Source organism: Marmota monax, unplaced genomic scaffold (assembly GCF_021218885.2).
Source record: "Marmota monax isolate L192 unplaced genomic scaffold, Marmota_monax_Labrador192_F-V1.1 WCK01_AAM20220418_F8-fsc00076, whole genome shotgun sequence".
NCBI classification, from domain to species: Eukaryota; Metazoa; Chordata; class Mammalia; order Rodentia; family Sciuridae; genus Marmota; species Marmota monax.
The window spans coordinates 97,754-113,657 of record NW_026692843.1 but is presented as its reverse complement, the minus strand read 5'-3'; the positions used below and the strand labels follow the sequence as shown (position 1 = coordinate 113,657).

The window sequence follows — 15,904 nt, the reverse complement described above, 5'->3', positions numbered from 1 at the left end:
TTTTCATATTCATATATGAAAATAGGAAAGTTATTCATTCTACTGTCTTTCTTATTCCCACTCCCCTCCTTCCCTTCATTCCCCTTTGTCTAATCCAAAGTACATCTATTCTTATCTACCTCCCCCTTATTGTGTTAGCATCTGCATATCAAAGAGAATATTTGGTTTTTTTTTGGGCAGGGGACTGGCTTATTTCATTTAGCAGCATGATAGTCTCCAATTCCATCCATTTTCGGGCAAATGCCATAATTTTATTCTTATTTAAGGCTGAATGGAATTCCATTGTGTATACGTACCACATGTTTTTAAATCCATTCATCTGTTGAAGGGCAACTAGGTTAGTTCCATATGTTAGCTACTGTGAATTGAGTTGCTGTAAACATTGATATGTCCATGTTAATATAGTATGCTGATTTTAAGTCCTTTGGGTATATACCCAGGAGTGGGATAACTGGGTCAAATGGTGATTTCATTTCAAGTTTTCTGAGGAATCTCCATATTACTTTCCAGAATTAAACCCCAGGTTTTAAACCAGTTTGATTTATCTAAAGATTCTGTAACTTGAATTCTTTCTGAGGTAGCAGTTTATGTAAGGAGTTTATTTTTTCTGAATTTGGAGATTTAATTAATGTATATATACATTAATTAAATGTATATATAGAAACATATGCTTGTTTCTATAAATCAGTTTTACTGAAAAGTAAAGACTTTTTTGAATTTTCTAGAGAGTTTTTCAGTTTAAGTTCACAACTTTAGCCACAGGTCAGAAATAAGCCCACTTGGCCTCCATTCAGATCTCAAAGAACTGTTTTCTTTAGTTAATTGATCTGACAAACATACAAACTGACAAACAAGATTACAAACCACATTTTCTGTCTTCTGTCATTCAACAGAAAGTAGATCTCCATCATCCATCCAATAGAGATATAAGTCCTACTATTACTCCCACTGTTGGGGATAATTTATTGGTCCCGAGTAAACAAAAAACAAAAACAGAAGCATAAACTTACTAGAAAGGGAGAAAAAGACACAGGGAAATAGAGAGAGCCGTGTGAGAGCTCTGGTGCTGCTTGGGAATCTTCGGGAACCAAGAAAAGACATGCAAGGCTTGGTAGGTCATGAGGTGTGTCTCATTGACTTTCCTCCGTCAAATGAGTTCACGGGAACTTCTCAGTGGACGATCCCCAAAGCTGTTAGCTAATTTTCAAAAAGGTAAAATTATGACCTCATACACACAGAGCATGAACACATGTCAAATAAAATTTGACTCATTAGTTACTGCAAAGCCAATAAGACATTAAAATTGGCATAAAGAACATTTGAAACTAGATAGATATAGTTACACACACAGTTTAATAAAAAGATACAGACGAAATTGCTAGATTAGATGAAATCTTACAGGATGGGAAACTGTAACCTTTGGGTTATTTGTTTCCCTGGATAGAAATATACAGGTTAACCCCAGCCACTGAAGGGTTGTAAAATAGCCAATCAATAGAAAATCAAGCCCAGACTGCACTGAAAGAACACCCAGCCCTATGGTCTGAATGTTGGTGTCCTGCCATATTCCTATGTTGGAAGCTAGTACCCAACATGGTAGAGGTGGGGACTCTGGAAAAGTGATAGTGGTGAAGGCTTTTGGGATTACTAACTCCTAGAAGAATATATACCCATATACAAACACATGTTCTCTGCTTTTTTTTTTTTTTTTTTGTCCAGAGTCTTTGTCCAGCCATTAGTTAGACCAGTACATGTGAGGATGAATGGATTTAAAAACATGGGGACCGTGTACACAGGAGCTCTGCGTAAATGCAGGCCTTGCTCTGGACCCCACTGGCCCCTTCTTATAGTTTCAGCTGCCTTTAACAAATGCCATAGTGCCAGTGAGACACGTGACAAAGAAGAGGGAAAGAAGCCACCCCTGTGTCTTCAAGGTCATGCTCTGGTTGGCCAAATGACACACCCCCTGTCATTTGACAGCCTTCTGATCTGACTGGGGCTTTGCATGCAGTGAGGTTGGCTCGCCCTCCTACTTGTCACCTAGACCAGTGTATCCAAAGCCCAATGTCCACACGAAGTGCCTGTGTGTCTTGTTAATGCCCATTCCTGGCTTCAGAGGTCTGGGGTGGGGCCCGAGATCTGAGATGATAAATGAATGCTGGTAGCACAGTGATGAGTGATTTTCCTGAAAGGAGGCAAAATATGGTCTATTCTGTTTGTTGATTCTATACCTTTTACATTTATTCTTTTGACATTTGGTCTGACCTTTGATTTCCACCCAGCTTTGGATTCAGAAACTACTTTAGAAAAAATTTCCATCTGTAAGATCTAACTTCAGTTTTGATCTGTGAAATATATCACCAAAATTTAAACCTGTCCTCTTTGGTCTCTTCCTTTTTATTTCTTCCCCCAATTCTGTTACATGTCAATGACTAAATTCCATTTCCAATTTGGGATAAATTATTTTAAGTTCTGATGTAATAAGTGGATTCTACCAAATTGAAAAATTGTTATTGTGTGTATCCAAGTCCGTTTTCTGTTGTTAATAACACAATACCAAAGACTGAGAAAGTTACAGAGAAAAGAGGTATGTTTTGGCTCATGATTCTTGGCCAAGGTTGAAGGTTGTTTCTGGTGGTGGCCTTCTTATTGGCAGAGCAGGAAGCATAAGAGAGAACTAGCCAAACTGGCTTTTATGTTAAAACACTCTTAAGATAACCTATTCTCCATAAATGCATGAATTAATTCATTTTTGATCCTACTTCTGAATACCTCATAATGGGGGGTAAATTTAGCATGTGTTTAGGATGAGACAAACAATTTTTAGGTCCTAGCATTGTGGTACATTTATTACAAATTATGAACCAATTTTGCTGCATTATTATTCACTAAAGTCCATAGTTTACATTAGTGTATTCTTTGTGCTTTTTACATTCTCTGGGTTTTGACAGAGGTGTAATGATGCATCCACCATTACTGAATCCTAGGGAATAGTTTCACTGCCCTAAAGTCCCTTGTGCTGTACTTGGTTTTTGCTCTCCTGCTCCTACCACCTGTGGCAACCACTGATCTTTTTAATCTCATGTTTTGCACTTCTAGAGTGTGAATGGTTGGAATCATACGGTATGTAGCCCTTTTGCTTTTTACTCTAACTTCTTTCACTAGCATTATGCTTTTAAGGTTCTTTCTTGTCTTTTTGTGATTTTGATAATTGATTCTTTTTGCCAATTTTCCATTGTATGAATCTGTTCACCTATTGAAGGACATGTTAGTTGCTTCCAGGTTTTTCAATCATGAGTAAAGCTGTTGTAAATAACTATGTGCAGGTTTTTATGTGGTCATAAGTTTTCAACTCATTTGGGAAATATCATTTAGAATTATTTTGAAACACTTAAATGTTTTGTGTATTAAAATAAGTAATATAGCCAGGCAGGGTGATGCTTGCCTCTAATCCCAACATATCAGGAGGCTGAGACGGAGGATCACAAGTTCAAGGCCAGCCTTAGCAACTTAGTGAGACCTTATCTCAAAATTAAAAAGGGGGGTGGGGCTAGGGACTGGGGATGTAGCTCAAAACCAAAAAATAATGATAAAAATAAAATGGAGACTCTGGAGGCTGAGGCAGGAGGATTGTGAGTTCAAAGCCAGCTTCAGCAAAATTGAGATGCTTTGCAACTCAATGATACTGTCTCTAAATGAAATACAAAATAGGGCTGAGGATGCGGTTCAGTGGCCGAGTGCCCCTGAGTTCAATCCTTAGTATCCCCCAAAAAACCCCAAATAAAATGGATAATGTAGTTTGATCTATGTTAACTGATAATTTTACAAATATGTAAGAAATAATTTTTAGCTGCCACTCATGTACACACCTGCAGTCAAAAAGTGTCCAAACTAGTAGCATATTGGAGCATGGCACCATAAAGTTCAGTGCCTGAGCTTCCATGTGTTATTAAATGATTGGAGAGCTGATTTCTGAGTTCACAGATTTAATTGTTTCCATTTTTATCTTTTTTTAGTCTTAGACTCTCTTATTCTTTCCTTGATTTCAAGTGTTAAGTAATTTGAATCAAGGGATTGTTTTTGAGAGGAAGATACCCTATTGTGGTGATTTCATGTCATGAGGAAGGAAGGAACTGATTCTATAGATGTGTCTGAATTTGTAGGCAGACATCATACATGCATTTAAATCCTTTTATTTTTTGGCATTATAAACTAGGCACTGAAATTTTTTTGAATGAAAGCCAGAGGGGAGTGACCTGGAGGATCTGGCTAATCCCCCTGAAAGGATGGTAAAGGGAGTCACAATCTCAGGTTCACCTCCAGCCAGTTCTCCATAGCTGTCACTTACTTGTTGAAAACTTTGTATTTATTTGTACTAACCACGTTAAGAACAGCAGATGGTTATCCATGGGGCTGAGACAACTGGATGTACTTTTAGGAAAATAGCTTCTCAGCTGCTTTACCTTGTCTTCCACTTTTGAAATTTGATTTCTTTTCTCCCTTGTAGGTCCATGAGGGACCTACAAGGGAGAAAAGGAACTCATCCCTATTTTAGTTGTCAGAAAACATTGGAAAGAAAAAAAGTAGAGCAAAACAGACTTTAAGAAAACAAACAGCATTCATTGAAATACTGCTTTTGATGTTGCTATATTTACTGATTTGGATATATTAGGAGTTTTTGAAACTGAGTTTGCTTGAATGTTTTTGATTGGCTGACTTTTTATAATAGCATAAAAATAGCATTAGTCCAGGAGCTAAGAGGCCAGTTTTTGAATCAGTTTGTAGTTTCTTGGTTTTCTGATATTTGTACTGCCCATTTGACTGTGGTATTTCAGGTTTCTTCTTGTATGCAGTGAGGGAGCTCAGGGTAGGTAGGTATATAAGTCTATTTTTTCCTGAATAATTATGAGATATCTCCTATCTGTGTAAAGTGCTTTTGCAAGATCCAAGTTTCCAGACCAGTTGGGAGATAGGAATAATGCTTGTGGTTGGACACATTAGTTATGACTGGACTCAGAGCAGAACACACCTGTGAATAAGAGTCAGATTATCAAATGGGAGGTTCAGGGGTGAGAGAAAGGATGACAGTTGGAAACTGAGAAGGTAATTGCAATTAGAAAAGGTATTTCAGCTGGTACAACATTTAGGACTGATTTTTGTTTGTTTGTTTTTTGGTACTGGGGATTGAATTCAGGGGCACTCAACCACTAAGCTACATCCCCAGCTCTATTTTGTATTTTTATTTAGAGTCAGGGTCTCACTGAGTTGCTTAGCGCCTCACTGTTGCTGAGGCTGGCTTTGAACTTGCCATCCTCCTGCCTCAGCTTCCTGAGCCGCTGAGCTGATTTTTATTTAGGATTAATAGTATATATTCTTTATTGAGAATTTGCTCATTGAGCTCATCCTTGTATACTTTATAAGGACATTTTGAATGAATGAATGGATGACTGAGCACACACTTTACATTTAATGAATCCTGGAGTGAAGCACTAAACTGAAATCTTAGAAGTATTTAGATTAATTTCAAAGTCACCTAATTAGCTTTGACTTAGAGAGTTTTTGATGAACTGACAGCTTTTCTCTGTTTCCATTCCTATAAGCCTCAGGGCTTACATTTAAAAGAGAGTTGTCATGAAATCCAGTAGCATCTGCACTCTTTGGTCTCTCACCACATGGCTGGAGTGCTCATCTAGGAGGTGGGTCATGGGCTTCAGGACCACCAGCACTCCAGAGCACACTGTCAGTTGGGTGTTCAGTTATAACAGGGCAGTGGCCTTTCTTATTTTCTTTAGGTTAGGGCTTCTGTTTGTTTACCTTCTCTACCCTTCAAATTGTGTCTGCTGCTAGGAAAATAGGAATAACCTTTAAAAGATAATATGTATTTGACCGTGAATACTAAAACTAGGTTCTGACATAATTTGTTGGCCTCTCAGCATCACCAGTTGCTGTGTGTGCACGGAGGACCGAGCTAGCTCACAATAAACACCTCTTTGCTGCTTACATCGATCTTGGGTCTCTGGTGGTCTTTTGGGGGTCCCGAATTTGAGCATAACAATCTCACGGTACTTTTCCATTTCAGTACCCCTAAAGTGTGTTGCTTCTAGTCAATGGACTAATGTCTTTAAAGCCCACTGGAAAAAAGAAGTAGAAACTGACATAATTTGTTATTATAATTGATGGAAGCTCTTGAAAGTTATTGCCCAAACAGCATCTTAACAACAACAATGACTGATTGCCAATACTGCTAGCACGTCAGCAAATCACTGTCTTACTAGTTGACCTTGTTCACCTCTATACTTCTCCTTATTCCTCCTTCCACACTGTACTGTTTGGAAGGAGTTGTGTACATTCCACACTTAATGAGGGAGGGGTTACACCCTCTCTCTTTAGGGCAAGGTATCTAGGTAACCTATTCAGAATTCTTCTGCATGGGAATTTGTCTCCTCCATTATTTTTTAATCATATGTAATAGTATGGACTCAAAGATTTAGCATTATAAATCCAATACTGTGTTATTTTGTTGCTGAAATTATTCCAACTTTGGACTTGGGGTGCTCTTTCAGTTGACTCCTGTGTTTCTTTGATACGTCTCCATCAGTGTGGGTTTGAGTTTTGTTTTTGTTTTTTGAGTACATCCTTACCTTCTTGACACTATAAGATGCTCCAAGCTCATCTTGAATATTTCTTCCAGTCTGAGAACCAGCCATTTCTCCCAGTAGCCCTCATTCCTTTGATTGCAGAATGGAATTATGGATGAACATCTGGGCCTTAGGTGTACTGTTGCTAGTGGGATGCTGTTTCCTTTAGCCCTCTCAGATGACAGGAAAAAAAAATGTGTGTATTAACTTGTGTATATGCACATATTTATAATATAAATTTCCAGGTATTACCATTTGTGTTTATATTAAGCTAAAATTGATTTTAAACCTTCAAGCCCTTATTTATCTATAAATTCCCACTGAAACAGTGAGAAACCTGCCTCCTACCAGCCACCATCCATATACTTAATTGTTCAGTTCCAGATGCTCATATAGCAGTGTCAGACTGTCAGTCTAGACCCTCACTGGAAGCAGCCTTCTCAGATGGAGCGCCACCTTAGATACTGTTCGTTTGCCTTTGTTCCTGTAGCACCTTTCAGTGAGATTGTTTCACACTTGTGTAATCTAGCTAGATTCTCTCACCACAGCCTGTGTGCCTTCATGGTTCTCCAGTCTCCCAAGTAATTTTTTTAGAAATTTGCATACATTTAGATTTATTCTTTGTGTTGCAAAGTTCTGTGGTTTTGATAAATACATAATGTGACTTCTTTACTGCTACAGTATCATATATATAGAATCATTTTACCACTTAAAAGGCCTGTTTGATCTATTCATCCTTCCCTAGTACTCCCAAACTCTGGAAACATTGATCTTTTTACTGGTCTCTGCTTTTTCCTTTTATGGATTCCGGGTGAATTTGTGCATGTTGTAACCTTTCAGACTCACGTCTTTCACCTAGCAATAAGCATCTGAAGCTTCTTCATTGTGTGTGTGTCTGCCTTGAGAGCTTCCTTCTTCTTATTGCTGAATACTGTTCCATTGTATGGATGGACCACAGTTTGTTTTCCATTCACCTATTGAAGGTTATCTTGGTTGTTTCCAGTTTTGAACAGCTGTGAGTAAAACAGTTATAAACATTCACTTTCAAGGATTTGGGTTTTTGTATGACACAAGTTTTCAAACTAGAATAACATCTAGGAGTGTGGTTGCTGTTTTGTATGGTAAAGGGTAGTTTAGTTTTATAAGAAATTTGAAAAGTGCCATACCACTTTACATGAGGATTCTGTTGCTCTTGGTCTTTATCAGCATTTGGCACTGTTTTTGGATTTCAGCCATTCTAATAGTTGTATAGCACTCATCATTATTATTTTAATTTGGAATTCCCTAATGACAAATGATGCTGAACATCTTTTCATATGCTTACTTGCCATCTGTACATTTTTTTTCAGTTAAGTGTTGTTCATATCTTTGCTCATTTTAAAAAAGTGTTTTGTTTTTATTGTTGAATTAAAAAAAAATTTGTGTATTTTGAGAGTACTAATCCTTTATCAGACAAATCTTCTGTAGTATTTTCTTTCACTCTGTGGCTTTACTTTTTATTCTTTTTATTCAACATTTTTTTTATAAATTTTTATAAAGTGCAACTTACTAGCTTTTTACTTTGATGGATTGTGCTTTTGGTATGGTATCTAAAAATGTTCTCAAACCCACAGTTGCTGAGATTATATCTTCTAGATATGTCATACAGAAAATTTTACAGATTTGAAATTTACATTTAGGTCTGCAATCCATTTTGAGATGATGATGATGATGATGATGATGATGATGATGATGATTATTTTGGATACCAGGAATTGAACTTGGGGGTTGGCACTCGACCACTGTATGTCATTTAGAGACAGGATCTCTCTGAATTGCTGAATGTCTTGCTAAATTGCTGAGGTTGGCCTTGAATTTGCGATCTCCTGCCTCAGCCTCTCGAGCCACTGGGATTACTGGCGTGAGACCATGCCCAGTTTAAGTTAATTTTTGTGAAAAGTGTAAGTTGTCTAGATTTTTTTGTTTTGTTTTGCATATGGATGTCCAGTTGTTAAAGCACCATTGTTGTAAAGACTATCCTTTCTCTATTGAATTATGTTTACTCCTTGGTCAAAGATCGCTTCACTGTATTTCTGTAGATGTGTTATGTTCTGTTGATCTATTTATCTCATACTTTGTCAGGACTACCATGCTGTCTTGATTATTATAGCTTTGTGGTTGAGCCCTGATATGGGCTAGCATCAGCCCTTCAGCTTTGTTCTTCAGTATTGGGTTGGCTATTCTGGGTCTTTTGTCTCTCTCTATAAACTTTAGAAATGAGTTTGTCAGTATCCCTTAAACAGCTTGCTCTGATTTTGATAGGGATTGCACTCTGTATAGATCAACTTGAGAAGAACTGACATCTTGACAATGTTGAGTCTTCCAATCGATGAACAAATATTTTTCCTTTTACTTAGGTCTTCTTTGATTCCTTCTGTAAGAGTTTTATGGTTTTCTTCATATAGATTCTGTACATGTTTTGTTAGATTTAAACCTGGATTTTTTTTTCATGGTTTAATTAATGATTCCTGTTTTTAATTTCAATCCTAGACATTGCTGATATATAGGAAATTATGTATATATCAGCAATTAGGCTCATATTCTGTTACTTTTTAATGATTGCTAATAACGAATATTCTAGTTTTTCTTTTAGTTCTTTGGGATTTTTTTTACATAGACAGTTATGCCATCTATAAACAGATTTTTTTTTTCCTCTTCCCATTTTGAATACTTTTATTTTCTTTTCTTGTCTCATGGTACTAGCTAGGATTTCAAGTCTGATGTTGAATAAGAGTTGGGGGAGAGGATTTTCCTGCCTAGTTCATGATCTTAAGTAGGGGAAAGCATCTAGTTTCTTATTAAGTATGATACTAGCTGTAGGGTTTTTTGTGTATATTTGATATCAAGTTGAACAAGTTCCCCATTTGTATGAGTTTTTAGTTATGAATAGCTGTTAGATTTTTGTTAAACATATTTCCTGCTTCAGTTGATATAATTATATTATTTTTCTTGTTTTAGCCTCATGGATAGGATGGATTACATTGATTACTTTCCTTCCTCCCTCTCTTTTAATGATTGCTTTTCTTATTCTAACCAGCCTCAAATACCTAGAATAAATTACTCTTGTTCATAACATATAATTCTTTCTGTACATTGTTGGATTGAATTTGCTGATATTTGTTTACAAGAAATATTGAATTATATTCTTTTTTTTTTCCTAGTTTGGGTATTAGCAAACCTGCTCTTTTTATTTTTCTCTATTCCTCCCCCGCCTTTGCCAATGTACATTTTTTGTGGTTTTAAATATATGAAAATGATATACCAGACATTTGTATTTGTTCACTTGTTAATTTCTAATATTTACAAACTCTATTATAAAGACTTTAATGTTGCTTCATAAATTTTATTTTATGATTTTTGTGTCAATAGTTATATTTAAAATCGTGTTATTTTATAATGTGAAATGCCTATTAGCTGAATTTACAAAAAATATATATATTTATATATGTGTATTTATATATATATATATATATACACACACACACACACACACACATACACACTCTGAAATTTCAGCATTTCTTCTTTGTGGTTATAGTTGCATTATGATAATTATGAGGAAACCTTTTTCACCTTTAGCTAACAAGAAGTACCCATAGCTCTTTGTCTGTACACAGGAACTCTTACCTGGAACAAGTAATGGGGTCATGTGGCTTCTCAGTGGTGTGGTTATCAGAGAACCGGCCTGGTTGGCCTAATGGGAGAGCTTCTCCTGTTCTCACCCAGCCCTCTATGTTGTTTGTCTCCCACACATAATTTCCATTCAACCTACATGTGGAACAAAAGAATATAGTTTCATAGTAATTCACTTAACCTGTGTATTTCTCACTGTCAAATATAAAACAAGTAAGTTGAGGAAAACTTAAGTTGATTTCTTAGTGTCTTTTAATTTTTTTTGAATGCATTTTAATTGACCCACATTGTAATTATACACATTTATGAGATACCATGTAATGTTTGAAAACAAGGTACATAATGTATAATGATCTAATTAGGATAATTGGCATATCTGCCATATCATCTTAGACATTACATTTCTTTGTTGAGATGATGTAGAATTATGTAAAATCCTCTCTACTAGCTGTTTTGAAATACTTGTTTAATTATTGTCAGCCGTAGTTAACCTGCTGTGCTGTAGCACTTTTTTCTCTCGTGGTACTATGGGTTGAACCAGGTCCTCGGGCATGCTAGGCAGGCGTACACCATTGAGCCATGTCCCCAGCCTTGTGCTATAGAGCTTTTCAAGTTATTTCCCCTGGCCAGCTGCAACCCCATCCTTGCTAACCGTACTCTCCATCTCACCTTTTCTTGATTTTACTTTTCATTCTTTTGTTCCATCAGTTTTCTACAAGTTAAAAGGTTTGCTATTTAACATAGTGTGTAACTGGGGAAGGTGAAGGCAACAAAGAGGGACATTTTAGGACTTATTTAACTTAGTAAAATACAAGTCTGCTAGATTAATTATGAGATTTTTTTAAATATAAGGAAAAATGGCAAACTTCATGTTTGTGTATCTATTTTTCATAGGCAGAGTATCCCCCTAATGGACCAGAGTGTGGTTATGGCTCCTTTCACCAGCAGTACTGGCTTGATGGGAAGATCATTGCTGTGGGGGTGATTGACATCCTTCCATACTGTGTTTCATCTGTGTATTTGTACTATGATCCTGATTATTCATTTCTGTCACTGGGTGTCTACTCTGCTTTAAGGTAAGGTTGCTTTTTGCATTACATAGAACTTCAAGTGATTACTCATCAGATTAGATTTTATTATATAACAGTAGAAATCTTACTTGACAGTATAATAATTTGTTGGTATGGTTAGCCTCTTAGTCTATTTTGGGATTAAAAGTACCACTGTTAGAACTGATGCCATTGTTTGATGGTCACTATCTAGCTTTTTAATGTTCCATGCACTCTGAAGTGTATAAGAAACTAGTGTATTCAGTGATGCTTTTGTTGCATTTACTTAGGCACCTCCAGCAGAACCACTTATCTATCTTAGATAAGTTTATATATATATATATATATATATATATATTTATACCCTTATCATCACTATCATATATATTCACTGTTAATTAAAAGTCATTAATGTGTAAATGGATTAAAACAGTATGATTCTGCTTAAAGAAATATAGTTACAGAGTCACTTGCTTAAGGCCAGGGACATGTTCTGAGAAGTGCCTTGTTAGGAACTCTGTACGAACTTGATAAAGGGTACTTAACACAAACTAAGATGGCTGCAGTGTCACTAGGTGGTGTAATCTTTTGGGACCACTGTCACGTATGTAGTTCTTGGGTGACTGAAATGTCATTATGGGGCACCTTGACTGAGTATATGGAACAGGAACCAGGAATTCCTGGCTGACCGAATCTCTCATCCTCATCTGAGGATGATTTCCCTATGGTGTCCATGCTGCAAACATGTAATGCAGCACGAGCATTTCCAGTGGTAAGGAGATTGAGATCTTTATGAGAATATTTGTTCCTATTTTTATTCTTGCTTTCCTGTATGTATATGTGTAGAGCAGGAGAGGAAAATAGGGAAATTTTTTTTTTTGGTGTGGGAGTACTTGAGTCTCTTTTTCTCCTGTAATTTTCTCTTTTTATTTCCCATTCTTTATGTTGATGGTCATATTTTTACATCATGGTAAAATGTACTGCTAGATTATTTTGTGTATATGTACTTTTTTCTGAATTATACAAATAGAAGAGTTGATGTTTTTATCTAAATCATCAATTTGATTTAAAACATTTCTTATTGATGCATATTAATTATACAGAATGGTGGGTTTTCATTGTGATATATTTATACATGCACATACCATAATTGGATCAGTTTTACTCCCCAGTACCTCCCCTTTCCTTCCCCCCTTCCCTTTCCCTGACCTTCTTCCTCTGCCCTATTGGTCTACCTTGTGTTTTCGTGAGATCATTTTTTTTTTTTCTTTTTCTTTTCTTTACCCTTCTTTTTTTTTCTTCCATGAGAGAAAACAATAGGACTCTTGACTTTCTGAGTCTGACTTACTTTGCTTAACAAAATGCTTTCCAATTCCATCCTTTTTTTCTGCAAATGATATAATTTTGCTCGTCTTTATGGTTGAATAAAACTGCATTGTGTATATATGCCTGAAACTTCTTGCATTGTCTCACACGTGAGCTTTTAGGAGACACCTTGCATCCAAACTAGTGCCACATTTTTTAGCTCATTCATCTGTTGACAGATTCCTAGACTGGAACTTAGCTATTATGAATTGTGCTTCTATTAAATGTGAGAATGCACATTACCTCTAGAGTATGCTGTTTTGAGTTCTTCTGGATGGATACCAAGAAGTGATACAGCTGAATCATGCGGTAGTTCCATATTTAGTTTTTTGAGAGACCTCCATGCTGACTTCCATACTGGCTATTCTACTGTGTATTTCCACCAACAGTGTATCAGGGGTCCTTTTCCCTGCTCCCTCACCAGCGTTTATTGTTATTTGTATTGCCATTCTGACTGGAGTAAGATGAAGCCTCAGTGTAGTTTTGATTTGCATTTTCCTGATGGCTAAACAGTTGAACATTTGTACTTACTTTGAGAATTGTTTGTTTGGTCAGTAATTCCCTTATTTGAATTTTTTTTTGTTGTTGTTGTTGAAGCATTTCCCTTAAGTTTTTCTGTAACAGTTTCAAAGTTTCTGGTTTTATTCATAGGTCTTTGATCCATTTTGAGTTGACTTTTGAGCAGGGTGAGAGATAGCAATCTAGGTTTTTTCGATTACATATGGATATCCAGTTTTCCCAACACTGTTTGTTAAAGAGATTGTCTTTTCTCCAATGTATGTTTTTTGGTACATTTGTCAAAAATCAGATGACTATATCTGTAGGTTTGTCTCTGTCTTCAGTTTTGTTTCATGGTTCTGTGTGTCTTTTTTATGCCAGTATCATTCTTTTTTTGTTACTATAACTCTGTAATATAATTTAAAATTGAGTATTGTGATTCTTCCAGGATTGCTCTTTTTGGTTAGAAATATCTTGGCTATTCTGGGTCTTTTATTCTTTCAGATGAGTTTTATGACTCCCCCCTCTCCTTGTTCTGTGAAGACTATCATTGGTATTTTGATGGGGATCACATTTAACCTCTGAATCACTTTTGGTTAACATGGCCATTTTTTCCAAGGTTCAATAGTGTTTGTTATTTAATCTTACATTTCAGTTATCTTTTTAAAAATTTTTAAAATTTTTGAAACTAGTTATGCATGACAGTAGCATGCATTTATGTACTTTGGTATATCATACATAGAGGGGATATAATTTCTCATTTTTTAAAAATCTTATTCTTTTTTTGGTGGGGTTCTTTTTTTGGTCTTTTTTGGAACTGGGGGTCGAACCCAGGGCTTTGCGAATGCAAGGCAGACGCTTTGCCGCTGAGCTACATCCCAGCCCAATTTCTCATTTTTTTGAGTGTACATGTTGTAGAATCATGGTCATGTGGTCACATATACACATACAGTAATAATGTCTGTTTCATTCTACTGTCTTTGCTATCCCCACATCTCCTCTCCTCCCTTCCCATCACTTCCCTCTACCTAATCTGAGGTAATGCTATTCTTTCCTAGTGCCCCCCGCCTTACTGTGAATTAGCATCCACATAGTAGAGAAAACAATTGGCCTTTGGTTTTGTGGGATTGGCTTATTTCACTTAGCATGATATTCTTCAACTCTAATCATTTATTGTCAAATGCCATAATTTCATTCTTCTTTAAAGCTGAGTAATATTCTATTGAGTATGTATACCACATTTTCTTTATCCATTCATCTATTGAGGGACACCTAGGTTGGTTCCATAGTCCTGCTATTGTGAATTGAGCTGCTATAAACATTGATATGGCTGCATTTCTATAGTATGCTGATTTTAAGTCCTTTGGGTATAAACCAAGGAGTGGGATAGCTGGGGTCAAATGGTGTTCCATTCCCAATTTTCTGAGGAATCTTCATACTGCCTTCCACAGTGGTTGCACCAGTTTGCAGTCCCACCAGCAATGTATGAGTGTACCTTTTTCTCCACATCCTCGCCAACATTTATTGTTGCCTGTATTCTTGATGATTGCCATTCTGACAGGAGTGAGATGAAATCTTAGAATTGTTTTGATTTGCATTTTTTTTTAGTTGCTAGAGATGTTGAACACTTTTCATATATTTGTTGATCAATTGTATTTCTTCTTCTGTGAAGTGTCTGTTCAGTTCCTTGGCCCATTTATTGATTGGGTTATTTGTTTTTTTGTTGTTAAGTTTTTTTGAGTTCTTATATATCCTAGAGATTAATGATGCTATTAATTCTTCCTACTTTTGAACATAAGAGTTCTTTCCATCTTTTAGTGTCTTCTATTTCTTTATTCAGTGTTCTGTAGATTTCCCCATAGAAGTCTTTCACTTCTTTGTTTAAATTTATTCCTGTGTGTGTGTAGAGAGAGAGAGAGAAAGAGAGAGAGATAGAGATAGATATGAGGCTGGAATGGATTTGTTTTCTTTTTTTCTTTCTCATTGGATTCATTACTTGTGTATAGAAAAACCATTGATTTTTTGTATGTTGATTGTGTATCCTACCACTTTGCTGAATGTCCTTATCAGATCTAGAGCCTTTATGGTCTTTTGCAGGTTATCATGTCATCTACAAATAGGGATCATTTAATTTCTTCCTGTTCTTTTATTTCTTCTTTCTTCCTTTTATTTCTTTCTTTTGCTTAATTGCTTTGGCTAAAATTTCAAGTACTATATTGAATAGACATTCTTGTCTTGCTCCTGACTTAAGAGGAAATGCTTTCAGTTTTTCCCCATTCAATATGATATTGGCTTCAGGTTGGTTGTATTTAGCCTATATTATGTTTAGATAAAAATCCTTAGTTTTTTTAAGGGCTTTTTTCATGAAGAGGTGTTAATTTTTGTCCAAGGCTTTTTCTCCATCTATTGAGATCATCATGTGGTTTCTTACCTCAGTTCTACTTATGGGGTGTTTTACATTTATCAATTTGTGAATATTGAAAAATCCTTGCATCTGTGGGATGAAACCACCTTGATCATGATGTATGATATTTTTGATGTGTTGTTGAATTTGCTTTATAAGTTGATATGGTTTGGATGTGAGGTGTCCCCCAGAAGCTTACCTGTGAGACAATGCAAGAAGGTTCAGAGGAGACATGATTGGGTTGTGAGAGTTTTAACCCAATCAGTGAATTAATGCCA

General features: G+C 36.1%; 1 protein-coding gene across 9 annotated transcripts in view; it reads left to right on the top strand.

The window, feature by feature from the left end:
• The window catches only part of Ate1 (arginyltransferase 1), a 147,092-nt gene that overhangs the window by 48,926 nt on the left and 82,262 nt on the right, over positions 1–15,904 (top strand). For all 9 annotated transcript variants that reach the window (XM_046448695.2, XM_058580711.1, XM_046448698.2 and 6 more), the window contains one exon: positions 11,205–11,386. In XM_046448695.2, coding sequence (XP_046304651.1) covers positions 11,205–11,386 — 182 coding nt within the window. The remainder of the gene's footprint in view (positions 1–11,204; positions 11,387–15,904) is intronic.